At 43.6% G+C, this 22,541-nt stretch overlaps 1 protein-coding gene across 2 annotated transcripts in view; it reads left to right on the top strand.

The window, feature by feature from the left end:
- The window catches only part of ATP6V1H (ATPase H+ transporting V1 subunit H), a 45,572-nt gene extending 26,088 nt beyond the window's left edge, over nt 1-19,484 (top strand). For both annotated transcript variants that reach the window (XM_077352419.1, XM_077352418.1), the window contains exons 11-14: nt 1,608-1,733; nt 6,951-7,052; nt 11,024-11,137; nt 19,112-19,484. In XM_077352419.1, the coding sequence (XP_077208534.1) occupies nt 1,608-1,733; nt 6,951-7,052; nt 11,024-11,137; nt 19,112-19,172 (403 nt within the window). In that variant the 3' untranslated portion in view covers nt 19,173-19,484. The remainder of the gene's footprint in view (nt 1-1,607; nt 1,734-6,950; nt 7,053-11,023; nt 11,138-19,111) is intronic.
- Nucleotides 19,485-22,541: the final 3,057 nt, after the last annotated feature.

Consider the following 22,541-nt stretch of genomic DNA (forward strand, 5'->3'; position numbering starts at 1 on the left):
TGCATGCTTCCTGCTAACTTTACCCTGTGACTTCATATAGATGTTGAAAGCTGTGGATGATAAAGTTGAACCCTATGGAAATCCAACAGCTTATTCCCTTGGAGTCAAATAGTAATTACCCAGGACTAGCTTCTTGAACCTTCCTCCTTAAAGGAATAGGGCATCTTAAAAGTGCCCCCCCCCCCACGATAACAGTTTTAGTGCTATCCAAAGCCCCTGAGAGATCTCAAAGAAGTAGCATGGTTTCTAGTCCATGTCTTTTTCACAGTCAAGGTAACCAAGGCAGTCTCAGTTCCCAGACTGATATGAATCTAGACAGGGAGCTTGGGGTGGGCTACTGGCCTTTCCTTAAAGCAGGGACGTAAAGCTCATAGTGTCCAGCCTTCACGGAAACAGACAAACAACTTGAAAGTGCAGGTGTGCTGATTGCTTAGTGTGGTGGATTTCTGACAGAGGAAGAGCAAGGAGGTACCAGTTACATGTCCAGGTTGATCGTGTTAATAGCCTGCTTGACTATTAACTTTAGAGTTCTAGCTGATTTTTCAGTGCAACACAATTCAATAGCACCTGCCAGCCAGAGGCACAGGCTCAAGCATTTATTTTTCTTGGACAAATAAGGGTTTTGTTTAATGGGAATATTTGTTACAGGGCGTTGCGTATCCAGTAGCCTCATGACACAAGCTAATTGGGGAAACTGTCGCAAATGAGATTCTGCCCTTTTAATTTAATGAGGGACAACTTGGATTGCTGCATTTTCTATCTGGTGCACACTTTACATTTGCAGCTCTATTGTGAAACCAGCGTTCAGCAGTATGACCCGAATCCAGTATCAGCAAGACAGGAGAGCAGGGAGGGTGCCCCTGCCCCAGCCTTATCCCCCATAAAAGCTCTGGAAAAGCACAGTGGCCTCAAGTGCCTCAAGCCGAACTGAATGGTTGCCAAGTGGACAAGCACAGGAATAACCTCCAAGTTCTCTGTGCTTTTACTTGGGGGGGGGGGCAGAGCACCCAAAGCAGGTCCTCCAGTGTAGATCTTAATGGCTCGTAGAGTCACTTGGGAGTTAAATCTCAGGATGCCCAATTCAAATTTGAGGCAGATCATTTTTGTCTCACCATTTTACTTCTGTACAACCTGCTAACTGAGGCCTTGGGATATTATAAGTTCTGCTGGTTCTTTAGTATGATGGTTCTAAATGCAACTTGCAGTGATTTTTACTGAGGTTCATAATTGCTTTCATTGGAACCTTCCTCTCTTTAAATTCTGACAAGAGCCAATGTGGTGATGTGGTTAGAGGCCTTTGAAGGTCCGGATTTTGAAGGTCCGGATTCAAATCCCACTCTGCCTTGGAATCGTGCCGTCTTTAGCTCAGTCATGCACAATGCAGCCTAACCCGCATCACGAGTGTTGTTTAAATAAAATGGTAGAAAAGAGCATGTCGTAAGTTGCTGTGGGTCCCCATTGGGGAAAAAGGTGTTGAGTGTAAATGAAGGAAGTAAAATCTGCCGACTTAACTAGAGCTTTGCAGTTTGCATTCATCCTACCATGTTTCGTTACTACATTTATGAACATCAGATTTAGTCCTCCTTTGTGTTCTCCCTGCCTTGCAGCTCCTTTGATGAGTACAGTTCAGAACTTAAGTCGGGAAGACTAGAGTGGAGTCCTGTTCACAAATCTGAGAAATTCTGGCGAGAGAATGCTGTGAGATTAAATGAAAAGAACTATGAGCTATTGAAGTAAGTTCTTTTTCTGGATCTCAACATTTCTGTGGTTTTTTTGTGTGCCAGTTAGAATAGTTATATTATTCAAAAATAAACTCGTTGCAGTTGAGCATTGGTCGCTAATCTGGAGAACCGGGTTTTATTTCCCACTCCTCCACATGCATCCAGATGGGTGGTCTTGTGCCAGTCATAGTTGTTTCAGAGTTCTCTCAGATCCATATACCTCACAGAGTATCTTGTGAGGAGAGAAAGGGTAAGCAATTGTAAGTTGTTTTGAGGCTCCTTCAGGTAGTAAAAAGTGAGGTACAGAAAACCAGCTTCCTCCTCCTCTTCTTGGTGGTCCGCTCTACCAGCTCAAAGAGAAACTTTCATTATAATTCCATCATGTTACCTTATATATACATACTGTCCTTACAAGTAGGCTTAATGCTCCCAAATTCTCTTTAAGTGTTAATCTTCCTGTGTAGATTAGGAGCAACACTGAAACTAGAGTCACTGCTATATTGGTGTGTAACACGATATAAACTCAGATTTTTCAAATTCTGGCACCTGGAAATAATTCTGGACTAGAAATAAGCATCTTTTCCTTCTTAATAAAACAGTAAGGGGTGTTGGGGTGGGCTCAGTCCGTGATGGGGAAGGGAAACAATTGGTCCCATGGCCCTGGACTGACAAGCGGAGGGGCCAATCAGAAGGTGCGAAGCGCCTTCCAATTGGCCCCTTACCAGGACAGACCAAAATTCCATCCAGCCAGGGGCAGTCTGGAGAAATGGCTGCCAGTCTGCACCTGACCACCAAAGGGAGAGGAGGTCAGTAGGGCTGCCAAGGGGGATGAGAACAGAGGCTTGAAAAGGCTGTGCCAGCCCTTTTCGCCCCAAGGCTGTCCTGTCATGTCCAACTGTAACTTTGCCTCAGAACCCTGACAGAGCTGGCAGGAGGCTGGTGAGTGCTCTCTCTCCCCCTCCCTTCAGGCCCGCTGCGAAGGAGCCTCTGACAGGCCCTGACTGAGGGGAGGGAGGCCTTTCCAAGAGCAACGCAGGGGAGACTGAGGGCCTTCCTTTTGAGGGGGGGGGCTTTCCCCTTCTGCAAACAGTTGGCTGACAGGGAGGCTACAGAAAAGCCCCATCTCACTTAAAATACTGCTCTGGCCAGGGGTTAGACACAGCCAAGCCATGTGTCTTTCTTCTTTGCAACTCTGCAGATTTGAGGCCACTGCACAGCCTTATTCTGCAGATGAAACTGTTTTTTTTGTCTCCTGTTTCATCTGCACAACAACCCTGTGCAGTAGGCCTCAAGTCTTTCAATTCAACAACAACAACCTGTGTGGGAAGTCTTAAATGTTTCTTCTCTACCACAACCCTGTCCAAAGTAGCCCTTTCTGCCTGGGGAGCTGATCTTTATACTCTGCAGGTGAGCTGTAACTCCAGGAGCTCTCCAGGCCCCACCTGGAGGTTAGCTACCCCTTGGCTGGAAATATTCCTGGAGGTTTGGAGGTGGGACTTCAAAATCGTACAATGCCTCAGAGTCCAGCCTTCAAAGGAGCCATTTTTGCCTGCAGTTGGGAGGGAGTGGTGCAGGTGTGTCCCTCGTGGGCTATGGGTCTGGAAAGTGCAGGAAGATCTAAATAAATACTTACAGCTTGAAACTGTAAATAGTGAGAGGGAGAGGAAGGGAAGATGATTGGAAAATACTTTGCGACACCTGAGGTCTGTTGGGTCACTGCGGCCCATTCCCATTTCTCTCAGACCTCTCACAGCCCCACATACCTCACAGGTTGACTATTGTGGGGAGACAAATGGAAAAGGTGTTTGTAAACTGCTTTGAGACTCCTTTTGGTAGTAAACAACATGGTACAAAAATCTGTTCTTCTTCTAAGGAGCAACCATGAAAGAAGCATGTGGGCACATAACATTTTATCAACAGTGAAAACAATGGAGAAGGAGGAACAGGGTGGACACCTGTGTACTGTGACTACCCCATGTGTATTAGGGCAGAGGGGCATTTCGGTGTCTGTGGCCTAATTCCCACAAGAAGGGAAATGACGCAGAACTGGAGGGAATTGGTTGCCATGTAATCTTCCCCTAAGAAGAGTCTCCAGTCTGATTTTCCCTTCACATATCTGAAGACATGGCTCTGGAAAGCTCATCTGTAACCACTATGCCACAGTTCCCAAGGGTCAGTCCTCTCCCACATTCAACAAACATTCCAAACCACAGGTTCTTGACACCCATCTCTCCACACCCATGCCCTCATTTGCCACTACGCCACCACAACCTCCCATACAACACACACATTCAACCCCTTGCCCTTACAGACTGGACAACTCCTCCCCTTCCTCTTCCCACTGCCAAGCTCTAGCGCCCGTTGTATTCTTGGATACAACGGGCTTTGCCCCTAGTTTAAATATAAATAGTCTTGTGCAAATTTATCGTAACCTGCAGCAGTCAGTCCCATGCAGGTTACAAGCAATTCATCTTAAGCAAAGTAGCTTTTTCCAGACTTCCAAATACCAGGTTGGATCTAAAGATTTCATTGACTGATCACAGCTGTTCTATGTGAAGCCCAGTTTTATACAAATTTACTCAGAAATGTGGGATTCACATGCCTCCCTTTTTTCTTTTGATGACTGGTATGTTGGTTCACGATGATATCAACAATTGCTTCCTTGATTCCCAGTATGGGACCTCTCTGTAACTGTGCATTTCCACCAAATGGAACTTCTGACTCCTGGAACTGCTGGATTATGCTGGTGCCCACTTAGCCCAGCATCCTAAATCATGCAATAGCCAACAAACATGCACAGAACTCTTCCCTTGAATTTGCTCTACTACCCACTGATGTTCAGGTTTACTTTCTCTGAATCTGGATGCTCCTTTTAATCACTATGGCCCATGGTGATCCTGGTCTCCTTAAATCTGTCTGTTCCTGTTTTAAAGCCATTTATGCTCACCATGCCAGCTGACTGTGAATCCCACAATTAATGACTCATTCAAAGAAGTTCTGTTGTCCACCCTTAGTCAGCAGAATTGGGTGACCTCAAGTTCTAGTACCGTGAATGAGGGACAAAGAAATTCACTATATCCACTCTTTTCATTCTTGCATAGTTACAAACCTCTGTCGTGTCCTCTTTAATTCCCTCCCCCCACTAAACTGAAAAGTCCCTGTAGAAAGGGTGCTTCAGCCCCATAACCATCTCTGTTGCTCTCTTCTGCACTGTTTTCCAGTTATGCAATTTGTTTTGAGGAATGGAGATCAGAATGGTACAGATTGGCCCACTACAAGGACAATACCAATATTGACTGTTTGATGATTTAATAAGAGCCTCTTGTGGCGCAGAGTGGTAAGGCAGCAGACATGCAGTCTGAAAGCTCTGCCCATGAAGTGGGGAGTTCAATCCCAGCCGCTGGCTCAAGGTTGATTCAGCCTTCCATCCTTCCGAGGTCGGTAAAATGAGTACCCAGCTTGCTGGGGGGTAAACGGTCATGACTGGGGAAGGCACTGGCAAACCACCCCGTATTGAGTTTGCCATGAAAACGCTGGAGGGCGTCACCCCGTCAGACATGACCCAGTGCTTGCACAGGGGGATACCTTTACCTTTAGTGCAGAGCCACACACACTGAGCTAACATTTTTCCTCAAGCTGTGCACTACAGCCCTGATATATTTCTCTCTCAGTCTTATGCCACTTCTCAACATTTTGGAACATGAGTAGATTTGTAAGACCCCTACTTGTCACCTTAAACCAAAAGTTTGTGATCTTAGAATTTGAAATGCATGTAAAAATACTCGCAGTGACGAGCCTGTTCGAAACAATTAGGGGATTCTTTATTTCATAGTTTTGTCTGTTTTAATAATGCCTGACAGAGCCTCTTGTGGCGCAGAGTGGTAAGGCAGCCGTCTGAAAGCTTTGCTCATGAGGCTGGGAGTTCAATCCCAGCAGCCGGCTCAAGGTTGACTCAGCCTTCCATCCTTCCGAGGTCGGTAAAATGAGTACCCAGCTTGCTGGGGGGTAAACTGTCATGACTGGGGAAGGCACTGGCAAACCATCCTGTATTGAGTCTGCCAAGAAAACGCTGGAGGGCGTCACCCCAAGGGTCAGACATGACTCGGTGCTTGCACAGGGGATACCTTTACCTTTACCTAATAATGCCTGAACTCTGTGCATCCGTTTAAGGTTATAACTTAACAGAAAGCTTCCACACAAGTGTGGTTTTTCATCAGTGACTTCACTCTCAAAATACTTTAATCCTGGCTAAGTGTTCAGTGAGGTTTAATAGACCTTCTTGGGAGGTCAGATATTGTCTTTTCACAATGAGCCACTCATTCCAGTATCTATAATATTTTAACGGATGCTTCAATATTTCTGTTTTGAAATAAGTCACTGTAGACAAATGTGAAGTGCCACTTTGCTGTGTGTGAACGAAATTTGTGACTGATTAAATACAGTTTTCTGCAACTTTTCTAAAGTGCTTGAATGTCATTTGGCAGGGTGGTTTTATGTGTCCTTGTGCTTGTACACTATGCACAACTGAAGCCTTTTGGTCACACACAAAGCAAAGAAGTCCTTTTGAAGTAAAGTTCATAAGCAAATTAAATTTATTTGTGTCTTCCTGGGCAATGGCATCAACAAAACTTTTACATTGTATTTGGCTTTCACCCTAGCCTTTGCTACAATGGTGTTGTCACTTGCCCGGAGCTGTATTGGAAGGGTGGGATATAAAAATAAATATTTATTTATTATTTAAGAGATCAGGGCATCCTGTAGGATTCCTCTCCCCACCCCCCACCCCATCCCCATTTTTGCCACTCAACAATCCCATGAAGATGGTTAGGATGAGTGTGTTTATGACTGGTCCAAGATCATCTAGTGAGCTTTATGGCAAAGTCTGGATTTGAACTTTTGGGTGCTCCAGTTCTAATTTGACAGTTCGAGCAATCTGCCACACCAGGTTGCCATTTCCTGCTTCTCTTCTGTTTATTGGCTATCATGTATACAAAGCTACGCTACCCAAAGTAATCTTTTGAGTAGCTTAGCTTTGTATACTCTTCATGAATAACAATACTGATCAGGCTAACTTGATCATTAAGAAAGTCCAAAAAGATATTGGTTAAAATGAGTAAGCCGCTTTTACCCTTGTTACAGTGGTGCTGAGTAGAGAGCATTTTATCTAGTTCTTTTGTAATCTGCACTTTTTAGAGAATGGACTTGATATAATTTAAAACCTTCTTGTAGGATTCTGACAAAGCTTCTGGAGGTATCAGATGACCCTCAAGTCCTGGCTGTAGCTGCTCACGATGTGGGAGAATATGTCCGACACTATCCTCGAGGGAAACGGTATGGGAACTTTCATCTCATGTCGCAATTAATGGGTAAACCACAAGTTGGCATGGAAGGGTTTCTTTGACTTTTTGACATATGTAGTTATTCCTTGACTTTATTTATGTTCTGCCTTTCTCACTGAAACTCAAGGCAGATGATCCAGTCAGAACAACCAACAGGATGAGACATCTGATAAGCAAATAGGACTAGGATTTCAGAAATTTGGGACAAGGCAAAAAATCTTAAACATACTATGTAATACCATTTGCTGCATTGTTCTACAAGTATACAAACAAAGCAGATAGGGCTCACAGCCCAGTTCCCTTCATAAAATCACCTTCCTGAGCCATAGCTTTTTTATCTTTATAAAAATATTCTTCTGAACAATTCTTTTTCTGTTGTTTGCCCACTTAAGCAAGGATTTCAGGAATGTGATGAAAACTTGCACCACAATACATTTATTAGCATTTGGGATTTCTTATTGGGTACAAGTGGAGGTACGTTTTGTCCTTAATGCATATGATGAAAAGTTTGGCTACTTTGGCATAGCTGAGCGTCAAAGAATTGACGGTGGCTGGATGGAGTCCTGAAGCAGTAGGTGCAAACTTAAATGGACTGCGGGGAATGGTAGAGGACATGAAGGCCTGGAGGATCATTGTCCATGGGGTCGCAATGGGTTGGACATGACTTTGCAACTAACAACAACAACTTTGGCATAGCAGCAAGTGGCGTTGGAGCAGATGGGGACAGCATCCATCCATGTGCCCCATCCCATTCTTCTGTCTTTGGCCACCACCTGTGCCTCCCCCAAGTTTTCGGCAGTATCTGGGCAGAACTGCAGGTGCTGCAGAGATCAGTTGGGCCCACCACAGCCCTTTCCCACTGAGAAGTAGAGTGTGATTCTGCAGGAAAAAAGAAGGTCCTTTCAGGAGGCAAAAATAGGGAGGGAAAGCAGGATTTAGCTCTGCCATCTTGAAGGTGGCATTTAGCTCTGCCCTCCTTCCCATACTGGCTTGAGAGGGGTGTCCACATGGATGCTCCATATCCAGCCACTTCACAATTTCTCTTGTGAATTGGATCCAAGGAGGTTTTCCTGCTAATGAAATACAGTGGGAATGCCCCAGGAGGCAAGTGATGCTGAAGTAAATGCTCCCATTAAAATTAGGGCCTTCCTGCATTCCTTTCAGGGGAAAACCCCACAGTGTGTGTAGAGAATAATTTCAGCTTATATAGCAGACCGTGTACCCATGTAGCAGGTAGACTCGTCTTCCTCCTGAAATCAGTGCTACTTCTAGTGCTTGAATTTTACTTTGGTGTTCCTTCTTTTTCAATGTCCAACATATTCCTTCCTGGCTGCTCTTAATTCTCTCCAAGATTGCTTTTCCAGTACTTCAATTTAGGTGTAGTAGTCATGTGCTGCAGAGCCTCTTGTGGCGCAGAGTGGTAAGGCAGCCGTCTGAAAGCTTTGCCCATGAGGCTGGGAGTTCAATCCCAGCAGCCGGCTCAAGGTTGACTCAGCCTTCCATCCTTCCGAGGTGGGTAAAATGAGTACCCAGCTTGCTGCTGGGGGGTAAACGGTAATGACTGGGGAAGGCACTGGCAAACCACCCCGTATTGAGTCTGCCATGAAAACGCTGGAGGGCGTCACCCCAAGGGTCAGACATGACTCGGTGCTTGCACAGGGGGATACCTTTACCTTTTTTTAGTCATGTGCTGTTTCTGTTAGACAGTAAGTATAATCCATTATTCTCCGGCTGAGTTGATTCACCTTTTCCTGTAGCCATCAGTGATTTCTGTAAGTGTATTGTTTTAAATACTGGGATCATTTTGGCCTCCTGGTTTGCAGCTACAAGGTTCCCTTCTTACCTGAGGCAGACACAAACAGGAGCAAATAGTCCTATGGCAGAGATAACCTTGCATAGTTTATTCAAAGGACTTCTCCCTCGAGAACATTTGTTACTATAAGATTATAAGAAAGATGTAGGAGGATAGATCAGCTTTCAGATTACATATCAAAACTGCATTTTGAAGTTGCAGAAAACAAGCTTTTAATTCCTATATATAGCAGGCTCATCCATTTTGAGTTACCTAAAGGTGAATTATCTTCTAATTCATATCAGTTTTTGTTGAATCTTTTTTTGCAGAGTTCTGTGGAAGAGTCAGATAATAATAGAATAATCTTGAGGAAGAAGACTACAAAATACATTCTCCTGAATAATTTGCTTGCCAGTTAATTCAAAGATGTAGCATAAAAATATTTAAACAGCTGAAAGCTAGGTTGAGAAATACCATCTTGTTTTATATGGGTCGACTTCAGAGAAATTCTAAGTTCAGAGTATCAGAAGCCTTATTTGGAAGATTAACTGCTGTTAGTTTAGACTTGAAGCAGCAGGTCTTGGGCCTCTCATATCAAACGAAACATATCCATTTCAAATACACACACACACACACACGGAGGACTGCAAGTGGTACCAAGGCAGCAGGATCTCTTGCTAAGTGAATTTGCCCTGGGGATTTGTGAGTCTGTATATCCATGAACTGCCTATCTTATTGGTGGTAGATGGTTATATGGGTAGAGAGCAGGGTGGTCTGTGGAGCTATTCGTCAGCGTTAAAGTCACAGCCATGAAGAAAATGTTTCCACTGAGTACCTTGCAGGTCTTTCTGCTGCAGCTTGTTCTGATGAATGGGTGAACAGGGGTTGGATAGAGAAGGGGAGTTTTTTGTTGGGAATAAAATTGAACAGTAGCCTAGCCTAGTAAGGAGAGACTTAAGTCAAAGGAGGAAAGGGAAGCTGACATGAAAAGAACTGGTTAGAATTAGACTTCTTCAACTAGATGATGTTCCCTTCTCCTACAGCTGCAGATAATATTTTGGCAGCCTGGACTTACAATAGGAGACCAAGCAAAATATCCCTTGCAGCTACTTAGTATTTAGAGAGCATTACCTCAACAAATATCCCTAGCGGCAACTGCTTTTGTTAAAGCAAAAAATATAATCACTCGCTTTCCAGTGGGGATAGGGATTGTTTAAATGCCGCAGGTATTTACTGCATAGTGTTTCTGATATCGCTGCCAGGTGTGTTCTGCCTCCCTGCCTTGCCATTTTTAATTCAGCCAAATGTAGCATCTGTTTGGATGACTCTTGTTTTTTGCTGCTATTCTGAACCATAATGCTTTAAGTCACCTTCTCAGATGGCTGATCATTTGTCTTCTAAAATCTTAAAATTTCTCAGCAATCCCTTGGTCCCCAAGCAAAACTAACTTCCTGGAGCAAGTTCAACCCACTGTGTTATGCATCTAGTCCAGCAGTGAAAAATACAGTACAGCAGTGAAAAATAGACACATCACTTCTCTTCCCTACCTCCTGGCAGAAAATCCTTCTGCCAAATGCTTCTTTGTATTTTGCCTTTATTGACTGCGATATGGTATCTCTCATGAGCTACTACCATAGGCTAAGACTGTTTAATCTTGCAGACTCCAGTTTTCGTTTTCCTCCAACAATGCTGGATGGAGCCTCTGGCAAGAAAGTTCTTTTTATGTACCTGCTGGGAGCACTGAGAATATTCAGGGTAACTGCTTCCAGACAGACCACAATATTTTTGAATACTTTCCCCTTGCTTCACTAAAATCTTAAAGACAGTGTCAAAAATCATTCTTGAGATTTCTATTGAGTTGCGCTGGTACAGTTTCTAAGAGGCAGGATTTTCGAAGGCATTATGGATCCTAAAGTATAGCTTGTTGCTTCAAGTCTAGAGAAGGATGATTGCTCTGCCAGTAGGTCTTGGGCTGGCAGAACAAGGCTGTGTGGACCTGAGTGCAAGATTTCATAGGCAGCTGCCTGAGGGAAAGAACAAGGTGGGCCCATGAGATATTGACGTGGACTTTTAAATTCTTGATATTGAGACTGAACATTACAAAAAAAGTTACCTTTCATCTCTCCATAATTTTCCACTTTCTGTCTCCCCCCCCCTCCCTCTTTAAATAGAGTGATCGAACAGCTTGGTGGGAAACAGCTTGTGATGAACCACATGCATCATGAAGACCAGCAGGTTCGCTATAATGCCTTGCTTGCAGTGCAGAAGCTGATGGTCCACAACTGGTATGTGAATTATCTTTTCTGGTTCCATGTTTCTAACATGAGCTCTGTTTTTGATGCCTAAAGTGCCAAGACTTAGGTCTGAGCAGTGCCTCTCCCCCACTCTCATGAGAGCTGTGATAAGCTTTAATTTCTAGAGAAGGCCCAGCAAATGACAACAATGTTTGCACTGAATAAAATTAGCAAGTCCTTTGGCAGAAAAACAATATCCTTTTAGAAGGTTTTTTTCCTTTCTCAATGAAAATGTAAGCAAACAATGTTGAATTAGGCTTTAAATGTATTCTTATACTCTCCATCCTCACCCCATTTTGTTAACTTCATTGTGTTTCTGCTAGAATGGCTTAAGAAAAACCCATTAACATAGCCAGCAAACCTTTGATAGAGAGAAATGTAATATTTTTTGCATTTGTCTTGGCTGTGGATAGTTAACAGAAAAATGGCTTCATGTAAAATTATAGAATGATAGATTATGGAACACTTAAATGATTTTTCTTTTTTAAAAAATGGTGCAGAAGGTATTGGTTCAACACCCTTGCAAATAGAATTTCAAGCCACTTTTTGTTCCCCTTGTCCATTCATCTGGCTGGCTCTTACCATGGTCTCCATTTCCTACCTGTCCCTTCTATTTTCTCCATGCTGCTATTAGGGAAACAAGTGGAGGACAGTTGTAGCCTTCTAGAACTTGAACAAGCTTCTCCATTTGGGGCTCCTTTCTCCAGCGGTTGGGAACCTGAACTGAACCAAGCCCAGGAGTGCTTTTGCAGCTTCCTTTGCCATGAGCACAGAAAGCTGCCTTGCCCCTGATGAGACCCTTGGCCCTTCGCGATCATTGTTGTCTAGTCAGACTGGCACTGGCTTTCCACTGTCTTGGTCAAAGGTCTTTTGCATCACTACCAGATCCATTTAAGTGAAAATGCTTGGATTGAACCTGGGATCCTCTGTCACTGAGCCACAGCCCTTTCCTGCTCTACTTGCACCACACCCTTTCCTTTCTCAGGCTCAAGCAACCACAGTTTCAACCTTTTATTGGGAAGGGTGGTGTCAGCTCAATGATCAGGAAGAGATTCTGTTATTCTTACATGGGAGCAGTTGCTCCTGTGAAATCTCTGCTGTTAAAACAATTTGATTTCCAATGCGCTCTTATAGAACAAGGGTTTCTGAGAGTTAGGCAACCTGAATCATGTTCATTGCTGTTGTTGCCTTTTAATAGATTACTAAGCATGATTCACAGTAGTCTGTCTTAAGCAGGGGTGCTGAGGCTGTCTTGGATATTACCTTATCAGTGTATTAATGTCACCTTGGTATTGCTTCCATAAACGTGCCGAAATCTTACTATCATTGGTTGACATTTTGGTTTGGATGTAAAGTAGCATAAGCATCACTCAGCATCAACTGGCAAAAATGGTCTGTCCGCTCCCTTTCCCCTCAAAGAAACAGAGAAATTAAAATACTTGGAAAAGATACTGAATAAGACCTTCTTTGTAATTGTCTACCCACAAGTAATAAAAATGTTAAACTTATCCAAGATGGCTCCCTTAATTGTAATTTGAGGTTCCCCAAGTGTAATAAGCATTGCTGTCATTTTCTGCCTGCATTAATGAGAGGTAAAGGTTCCATCTTCAGCATTCCTTCCACAAGCCCATGAGTGATGCTAAGAATCCAGGACGGATCAGGAGGAGGTGAACTCATTTTTTCCGCTGCCAAATTTGCCCTTTGCAGCACCTTGTAATCTGCTGCTGTTTGAAGGCAGGCAAAGTCTTCCAGGAGGACAGAGAACAAGTCATTTGCAGCTCTGACCTGAGGAGAAGGGATAACTGGGGGGGAAGGGGAGTGTGTGTGTGTGGGGGGGGGGGAGGACTTCTCCAGTGAAATCCCAGGGAGGGGCAGGTCCCCCTGCCCCTCCCTGGGATTTCACTGGGTAAGATGATCTCATGGCGGAACAATTCCTCACAGTCAGGTGGGTGTATTGGTACTGCCCTTATGGCTGAATCTTATGTACATTGTGGACTATAGCACTGGCATGAGGAGCAGGTGTAGACCAATGCCTCTTTCCTTCATTGTCGAACAGAAGTTGCTAACAATTACTCTTCTTGTGCAGAGAATTTGCACAGCTTATACCTGTTGATGCCTCTGAGCTGTTTCCAGTGGGAATCAAAGGGAAAGTTTTCTCAAATTACATGTAATAAAAGTAAATTGTGGGTATTTTTGCTCCAATAGTATAATAGCAGAGAAGTACTTTGGCTGCAGCAAACTATCATGGCTAGCTCTCTGGAATAAGTAATTTTATTCTGATTTTGCATTTAAATTCCTGGTTTCAGCTGTTTGTGGCACAGAGTGTTCTCTCCGAACCCTTTTGAGAAGGATGGGCTGCGGTGCTTGCAAGTGAGCTCATTGTTGTTTCAAAGTATGGAGTCTGACTTTTGCATCTGCCTGGACCATTTGTTGTTTTGATCCTGCACTCGCTCCCAGGCTACCTTTCTAAACCTGGAGAAATGTTGTCCTCATTTCTTTGGTCTTTTCAGGGCTGTATGCCTAGTGTGAATATGCCCAACACCAAACTAAACAAGAAAACCTTTTTATGAATTATTTCTTAGGCTGCAGCAAAACAACACTCAGATGCAGGAGGAACGAATCCACAAAACACCTGCAGAAAGAACAGTGTGATTACTTAGTGTTGAATACCCTCTCCTTAGAGGCTGGGCCAATGACTTGGACTCTCCAACCCCCATTTCCCATTCCATTTCTCAGGACCTCCCTACAGCCATTAAGCCAGCTCCTGGAGGCTGCTTATAGGGTTCCGGATCTTCTGTCTGCATTGCCTCTAGGTTTAGACATTCATCCCCTCTCTCTTCCTGCTGACCATAGCACTTAGTTGGGAGATAAGGTTGATCTGACCCCCCCATCTGAATATTTCTCTGGCTGACTTCTCAGAAACTGCATTCCAAAAGGGAACAGCCTGGCATTTAGCTGTTTCCTCTGCTTGATAGGGACCAAAGGTCAGGAGCAGGCAGAGGCAAAGGCATCGTCCTCTTCCAGTGAACCATAACTCAAGGCAAACCAATATACAGGGCTATAGGAAATTTCTAATAACTGTCTGATCAGTTAGAAGGCTGCAATCATTTCCTTTATCACCATGCTATCAGCCACCCTAGCCTGATCTCATCAGAACTCAGAAGCTAAGCAGGGTTGGTCCTAGTTAGTACTTGACAGGAAACCATCAAGGAATTTCAGGTGTGGAGGAAGGCAATGGCAAAACCACCCTTGTTAGTCTCTTGTCTTGATAACCCATGAGGGGGTCACCAAAGTTGAGTGCGACACACAAGACTGGGCATTAGCATGGATTAGCATGGATTGATCAGGTAGTAGTGCTGTAATGTTTTTGCTAAAATAACTACTATGTTGCAGAAGTACCCGGAACACACATCCCATAATAGCTGGTCAAGTAGCAGATGTCAGACCTTCTTTCCCTCCAGTAAAGTCCCATTCATATGTAGAAATGGAGTCCTGAATTACTTTCAGTTGTATCAGCCCAGTATATCTGTTTGGACCTAGATCCTGTTTTCCACGTACCTTTTTGATATTTATTTGTTTAAACCCTGCTTTTCTTCCCAGCGGGGACTCAGCATCTTAACATTTCCTTTTGCCCTCCTGTTTCATCTTCACAAAGCGGTTCTGTGAGATAAGTTAAACTAAAGGAATCACCGGTCCAAAGTTACCAAAAGATCTTCCATGGAAGAGCAGGGATTTCAAACCTGAGTCTTCCTAACCACTGCATCGCACATATGCCAGCTATTATAACAGATGACTGGTATTTTGGCCCTCAGGAGTAATACGTATTGGAGTATAGCTTGTCATGTGGGGTAAAACGTATTGGAGTATAGCTTGTCATGTGGGGTAAAAAACACCCATCTGTCAACTCAGCAGATTAAAATAAACTGATGGGCAATGTTGAACAGGAAGCCTCCAGCACTACTGTTTCATATTGTGAGACAGACCTGAGTGACTCAGTGAAGAAAGCCATTGAGCTCCCAGCCCTTTGAGGATGAAGTGGGTTAGGCACGTCTGACAGCCTCTCATCCACCCCTCAATCATTGGCCTTGAAGAACATAAAGCAAACTTTTGTTTCTAATTCAAAAACCCAAAAGTTATTCTAGAAAGAGCGGGGGTGATTAATGTTGACATCCCTTCCAGAATTCAACAATCCTGAATACAGTTTCCATTTTAAAAGGCTCTTGCTGTGATGCAGCAGATAAAGGGATCATCTTAATGTCATCTAGGGTAAGAACCATGATATCTTGTGGGAGGGGTGAGATTGTTTGCGTCTAAGGACTTAAGATCATAAAGGGCAAAAAGTGCAGCTTGAATTTGGCCTAAAACTATCAGGAAATTCTTGATGGAATGAGCTGCATTCATTGGTGGGTGGGATCTTTTAACTTGCTTGTAAGAAGCATATCAGTCCTGCAAGGACATGTCTTGCAAGACTTAATACACGGATCTCAATAGAAATTGGTAATTTAAAAAAAAATAATGAGGCCAGTGCATATTTGCTGCACCTTGTCCTAAAGCATATTCTTCATACTGATTCCAAGAGGATTTCTTCCTTAGTCACATGCTGGTGACTCTTTGAAATTGGCAGCTAAGAATCTACAGTTGCTGCAGATGGCTTTTGGACAAGGGAACAAAGCACACCTTCAGGTTTAATGAGAGCATTAAGCTTTTTCATCTGTAGCTATTTAATCAATAGTAGTTCAAAAGGAACCCTCTGAGATGGCTCTCCGTTTAATATAAAATCATCAGTCGCCCCATTCCTCTTGTATAATTAGACTTTGTGAGACCTGAACACTAGAAAATGGAGGTAACTAGGCTGATTGATCTCTGTGTTAGATTATTACAAACTACTATCACCGTCCCACTCCTTGGGAATTGAATAAAGATATGACACCAAGTATCCTTTCTCAGTAAGTGCAAATTGTTTATTTCTGTTACATGTGCTCTTTGAAAATGCCGTTGTGCTGGCTTGTGTGTGCTCAGAGTTCATTCTGCGCATATTGGATCACACACTTGCCACTGGATTTTTCTGTGCAAAACAGAAAACCCTACCTCCAAAGTGCATTGAGAGTGCATTATCCAGCATGTGTGGAATGAGCCTGTGTATACACCAATGAACAAATTAGCTGACTGTGAGATGGCAGCCAGCGCCTCCAGCCGAGCACTCTTCCTTCCATAGGGAGGTGGTGAGTCCAGCCGCTCAAGGAAGACATGGTAGCAGGTGGGCAGTGCCCCAACTAAGGACAAACTGTTTTTTTTCTTGTCCTTTTTTTTCAGAAAGGTGTTTTTTGCAGGTGTCATGCGGTGTAGTAGAACCACCAGGCCATTCCCAGAAGAGCAATAACAAATAGATGGGCTGCCTGGACCATAGAGAAAACTCTCCCTCTTGTCTCTCCAAGCATTTCCTCTCCTAGATCCAGCAGTAGGAATTTGGACTTAGTTGCAGCAGCCGTTGCTTCTCTTGCCCGTCCGTGCTCCTTGCACACCAGCACATCCAATTTTTAGAGCAAGCATCTGTTTATTCAGTTGAGCTTCGTGGACCATTTTTTAAAATGTTATCTCATCTTTCATTTTTCTTCTCCAGCCCTCTTTGGTGGCTACATATTTTATTCTGTGCTGCCATGGACATTAGAGACGGAGATGCTAATTAACCCTTGGTCAATACATTTCTCATCTCAGTGGCTTCTCCGATCTCTGTGGTGTTCGGCAGGATCATCAAGTCTCCTATCCCTTCTTAACTTAAATCTGTAGCAATCGGCACTGCCATAAATAATGCAGCCGACCGACATGGTGGCCTGAAGTATATTGATTCAGCTAAGCTTTCCACAACTTTTTTCTTGGATACTGAAAAGAATAAAAATGCTTTAAAAAAAAACCCCATACATTTAGTAGGCTTTAAAAATTCAGGCCATTAAGGAACTGTCTTGGTAACAATGAAGTATCGAATGAGCATCCCTGGTGATTGAGAGACTTGTATTGCCTCCCAAGCAGAGTTATATCTTCCAAGCAGAGTTATACCTTCGATGGACTTCGAAGGGTACAACTTTGCTTTCCGTTGCAGTGTTAGGATAGATCAACCAGCTTGCAGATGTTCCAAATAGCACCCCCAACCATGCAAAGCTACTTAACTATAGTTAATGTTAGATATTAGTATTCTCTGTATGTCTCCACCAGTGAATTTAATGGAGCATGGTTCCCTCCTTACTGAAGCACGCAGTTTATACTTTCTTGGCTCCAGGGTTTTGCTTTGGAATCCTGCTCTGTACCTCTTCCATCATTTATTTTTCTTTTAGTTTTTCAGTTTAGCATTTTGGTATTTCATGCAGAGTACTTGAAATGGCATTTGTTTGCTGATTACAGTAATTTATTCTCTGATTTTCTTTATTGGAGCAAACGATGCTTTAAACTTTGACACAGAGTCTAATTGAGGTTCAGTCTCACATAGGTCCCCCCCCCCCACTCAACCTCTTAACTATGTATAAAACTGTCAATATTGTAAGTACTCAAGTTGTTTTCTATTCAACCTGGTGACAATGTTTTGAGTCATGCGCGTTAAGAAAATATATGAAAGGTACAATGCAAATAAAATATTCAGGTTGTATTTTCATCTGTTTAGCATAGAGAATGTAGGAGTCGCTTTCAGTTTTCCTTTGAGTGTAGTGGGAAAATTTTTAAACAATTCCAAACCAATGAAAATGAATTTGAGGCATCATTGAATCAGAGTTCAGCACTTAAAAAGTCCTTCCGTCCTTCCTTCCAGCATTCTGGACTTCCCTTTGCGCGAGCAGATATATTTGCTTTTTGCACAGTGGCTGATTGGAATTAAGACCATTTGGTTTAAACTAAATGGATACAGTTTTATGGTATTCAAAAATTATGGAATGAACAGCCTTAGTCCATAGGCTACAGCCTTTAGAAATATATCCATCAAGCTATCGAAGAGCTTGCCTTGGCCTCTCGTAATTCCACCTTGACTTAGATTTATTGCCAAGTATATAAAAATGCAGTCAGCTGTGAAATACTCCCTAGGCCTGTGTTTTCCTTTCATGAATATAATCTTTGTCTAAGATTTGTTAACTGGAAAATTAGGTTTCATCTGTTGAGTTTTTTCCTTGGGCTGTGCAGGAAAGGACAGTTTTTGTTGATTTCCCCTTCTCTTACTGCAGTCCTTTAAATCAGTGGTCCCCAACCCCCGGTCCAGGGACCGGGACCGGTCTGTAGATCAGTCGGTACCAGGCCACGGCTCCTTCTTGTCCTCCTCCCTGGCTGCTGCCTCGGGGGCTGCCCTGCCACTCTGTCGCTGGCTCACCTTTGGTGCTCTCTAGCGGCCGCCATGGCTGGGCTACCCCTTGGCGTGGCACTGCGCAGCTGCTGCTGGCAGCGCCCCCCCAGAAGGTGGCGGGAAGTCAGAGGTGCCGGCGGGAAAGCAAGTGGAGCAGGGGCTCAGGTGGTGGCAGCAGTGACGACATCCCTCAGCAAAAGACTACCCCTCCCCCAGGCCTCAGTAAAATTGTCAAGCATCGACTGGTCCCTGGTGATAAAAAGGTTGGGGACCACTGCTTTAAATCATTCACAGTTCAGTTTCTGGGAATTTGTGGTTCCCTCAACATCTCCAAGTGTGCAGGAAACCATAGCAGAGAGCTTTGCTCACGGTACCTTAAACCCAACTGAACACGTTTACTTTATGGTCAACCATCACATAGGTTAAGGAAAGATTGCCAGGAGAAGAGGCTCTTTGTGTCTCTTCCACTTTTTGTCTTTCAGGCTGTGTCCCATCTTCTATTACCTTCTCTGGAAGTCCATGTTGTTGTCTGGGATGGCATTTTCCTGTCAGTTGAGGAGTAGTTCTTGGCTTTATGTAATTGCTTGTTTCTAAACTCTCCTTAACTATTCTTTGACATGTATTTTTCTCCCTCTGCGCTCTTTCAGGGAATATCTTGGGAAGCAGCTACAGTCAGAACAACCTCAAACAGCCACGGCACGGAGCTGAACATTTCCAACTGCATGCTGCTACTCTGTCCCTTGCTTGGATGTACCTGCAGTAACTATCTTGAACTACGAATGAGAAAATGATTTGGTTGCTGCCCTCCTGACCTGTTCTGTTGTTGTATAGATCTCTTTCCAATTATTCTTTCAGTACAGTTGCTGGAGTCAAGCATTGTGTCTAGAGGACAGTTTGCTATCAAATGTCTTTCTGTATGATGAAAATATCTCCCCCACTATAGCTGAGATGTGCTGCCTTTCTTCGATGTATTTATTGTCTCCACATACAAAACAATAAAAGAATAATCATTCCATACTATTAACTGTTACATTGTTGCCCCTTCTTCACCACAAGTTCATTTCTGAAAGCTACGATTTAAATTATGTCTCCTGCAGGGTGACTCTTAAGGGTGTGTGAAGGCATTGAGGTAATGGACTGGCAGTGATGTGATCACTTCTTAAAGGTCTCTAGATCAGACTGGTGTGAAGAGGCAGAGGCTACTGAAATGAGCTACCCTAACTGAAACTGGGGACACTTTCACAATAGCTGGCCAGGGGTCTAGGGAAATCAATGCACCCTGTGGCTTAGTAGTAATTTGAGTAAGCTGATCGTGACTTGATGTGTGTGACCTTTTCATGGCCCACTTTATGTCCCATATCAGAAAGTCTACCTGACATATATTGGCCTAGATTCTGTGTAACAAGTAATACACAACCTGTATGTGTTTAAATGAATTTATTTGTGCATATGAGATCACTTACGTACACAATTGTTGCTATTAAAGAAGGATTTTCAAAAGGCAAGAGTCCATATGCCATTGCAATAGGAACGAATAGGGAATGTTTTGATAGGAAGTTTTAAATGAGAAGTCAGCGATTATGCATCAGTAGCAGTCTGTAAGCCTTGGGCCACCATCGGTGGAGGGAAAGGGTTTATACAAATGGTGAATGTGCTGTGGTTCTTTTTGGGACAGATCACCAGAGGCATAACACTGCCGAAGAAAGTAGTAGGCTATATAGCAACTTACTAGCAGCTGACTTATGACTGTGAATCCAGTGCCCTGCCCTGGGAGTCCATTGAAAAATAAATGGGCAGAAACCCATCATTAGCTTCGGTCGGTGCAAATATCCACAACGTAGAAATTCCTGAGCAAATTATAGGTACATTTGTCAAGGCAAATCCTGGAGCATTCAACTCTCCATTTTCCATCAGCCGTTGAATGGTGTATTGGAACTTGGTTGATCACGTGCCAGCTTCACTAGTTGCGAGTTTCCTCCTGGCTCACTTGATTTTATTTATTAATTTGATGATTTGTAGACTGCCCCTCTCTGTGAACAGGCTCAGGGTAGTTGTTGTTGTTGTTGTTGTTAGGTGCGAAGTCGTGTCCAACCCATTGTGACCCCATGGCCAATGATCCTCCAGGCCTTCCTGTCCTCTACCATTCCCTGGAGTCCATTTAAGTTTGCACCTACTGTTTCAGTGACTCCATCCAGCCACCTCAATCTCTGTCGTCTCCTTCTTCTGCCTTCAATTGCTCCCAGCATAAGGCTCTTCTCCAGGGAGTCCTTCCTTCTCATGAGGTAGTCAAAGTATTTCATTTTCATTTTCAGGATCTGGCCTTCTAAGGAGCAGTCAGGGCTGATCTCCTCTAGGACTGACCGGTTTGTTCGCCTTGCAGTCCAAGGGACTCGCAAGAATCTTTTCCAGCACCAGAGTTCAAAAGCCTGAATTCTTTGACGCTTGGCCTTCCTTATGGTCCAATTTTCACAGCCATACATTGTAACTGGGAATACCATAGCCTTGACTAAACACACTTTTGTTGGCAGGGTGATGTTTCTGCTTTTTAGGATGCTGTCTAGATTTGTTTTCCTCCCCAGGAGCAAGTGTCTTTTAGTTTCTTTGCTGCAGTCCCCATCTGCAGTGATCTTGGAGTCCAGGAAAATAAAATCTGTTACTACCTCCATTTCTTCCCCATCTATTTGCCAGGAATTGAGAGGGGCGGGTGCCATGATCTTTGTTTTCTTGATGGTGAGTTTCAAGCCATATTTTGCACTCTCCTCCTTCACCCGCATCAACAGGCGCTTTAGTTTCTCTTCACTTTCTGCCATTAGAGTGATATCATCTGCATATCTGAGATTGTTGATATTTCTCCCTGCAATCTTGATCCCAATTTGTGACTCCTCTAACCCCGCCTTTCTCATGATGTGCTCTGTATACAAGTTAAATAGGCAAGGCGACAGTATACAGCCTCGCCGAACTACTTTCTCAATTTTGAACCAATCAGTGATTCCATGCCCAGTTTTTACTGTTGCTTCTTGACCTGCATATAAGTTTCTCAAGAGACAAATAAGATGCTCTGGTATTCCCATCTCTTTAAGAACTTGCCACAATTTGTTGTGCTCCACACAATCAAAGGCTTTAGCATAGTCAATGAAGCAGAAGTAGATGTTCTTCTGGAACTCCCTAGCTTTCTCCATGATCCAGCGTATGTTGGCAATTTGATCTCTAGTTCCTTTGCCTCTTCGAAATCCTGCCTGTACTTCTGGAAGTTCTTGGTCCACATATTGCTGGAGCCTAGCTTGTAGGATTTCGAGCATTCTGGGTAGTTAGCAACATATAAAAACCAGTACCTACAATTAAACCATTAATTGTTAACATCTCATTTAAGTTCAAATAGAGTACAAATAAAATGTCCTGACAATCTCCGAGAAGGAACTTATACTATCTCCATTTCAGTTTCATGTTCCAGAGGTGGAGAGGAGGGGGGCCCTGTCTTACTATGTTCCTGCATTGACCTCAACCATATGCCTGGTGGAAAAACACAATTTTCCAGATTTTCACAGTTCTGATAGGGCCCAGATTTCTGCTGGCAACTCATTCCACCAGGCTGGTACCAGGGCTGAGAAAGCCAGTCACACTACTTTGTGGCCAGGGACCACCAACAAGTTGGAATTGACAGAACACAATGCTCTTCAGAGCATATACTCAGAAGCAGATATGCAGTAAGGCCTTAAAGGTTAGAACCAACACCTTGAATCTGTTATAATATGCTGAACCCTGCCATGAGGTCCAGCAACATGAGCAGCACTGATTTAATCTTTGCAAGCCCTTAATGACCCGAGAACCATAGCTGAAGGACCACAACTCTTCATATGAAGAAGAAGAAGAAGAGTTGGTTCTTATATGCCACTTTTCTCTACCAGAAGAAGTCCCAAAGTGGCTTACAGTCACCTTCCCTTTCCTCTCCCCACAACAGACACCCTGTGAGATGGATGAGTCTGAGAGAGCCCTGATATCACTATCCCTGCTTGGTCAGAACAGCTTTATCAGTGCTGTGGCGAGCCCAAGGTCACCCAGTTGGTTGCATGTGGGGGA

The sequence above is a fragment of the Paroedura picta genome, chromosome 9, assembly GCF_049243985.1.
Source record: "Paroedura picta isolate Pp20150507F chromosome 9, Ppicta_v3.0, whole genome shotgun sequence".
Classification (NCBI taxonomy): domain Eukaryota; kingdom Metazoa; phylum Chordata; class Lepidosauria; order Squamata; family Gekkonidae; genus Paroedura; species Paroedura picta.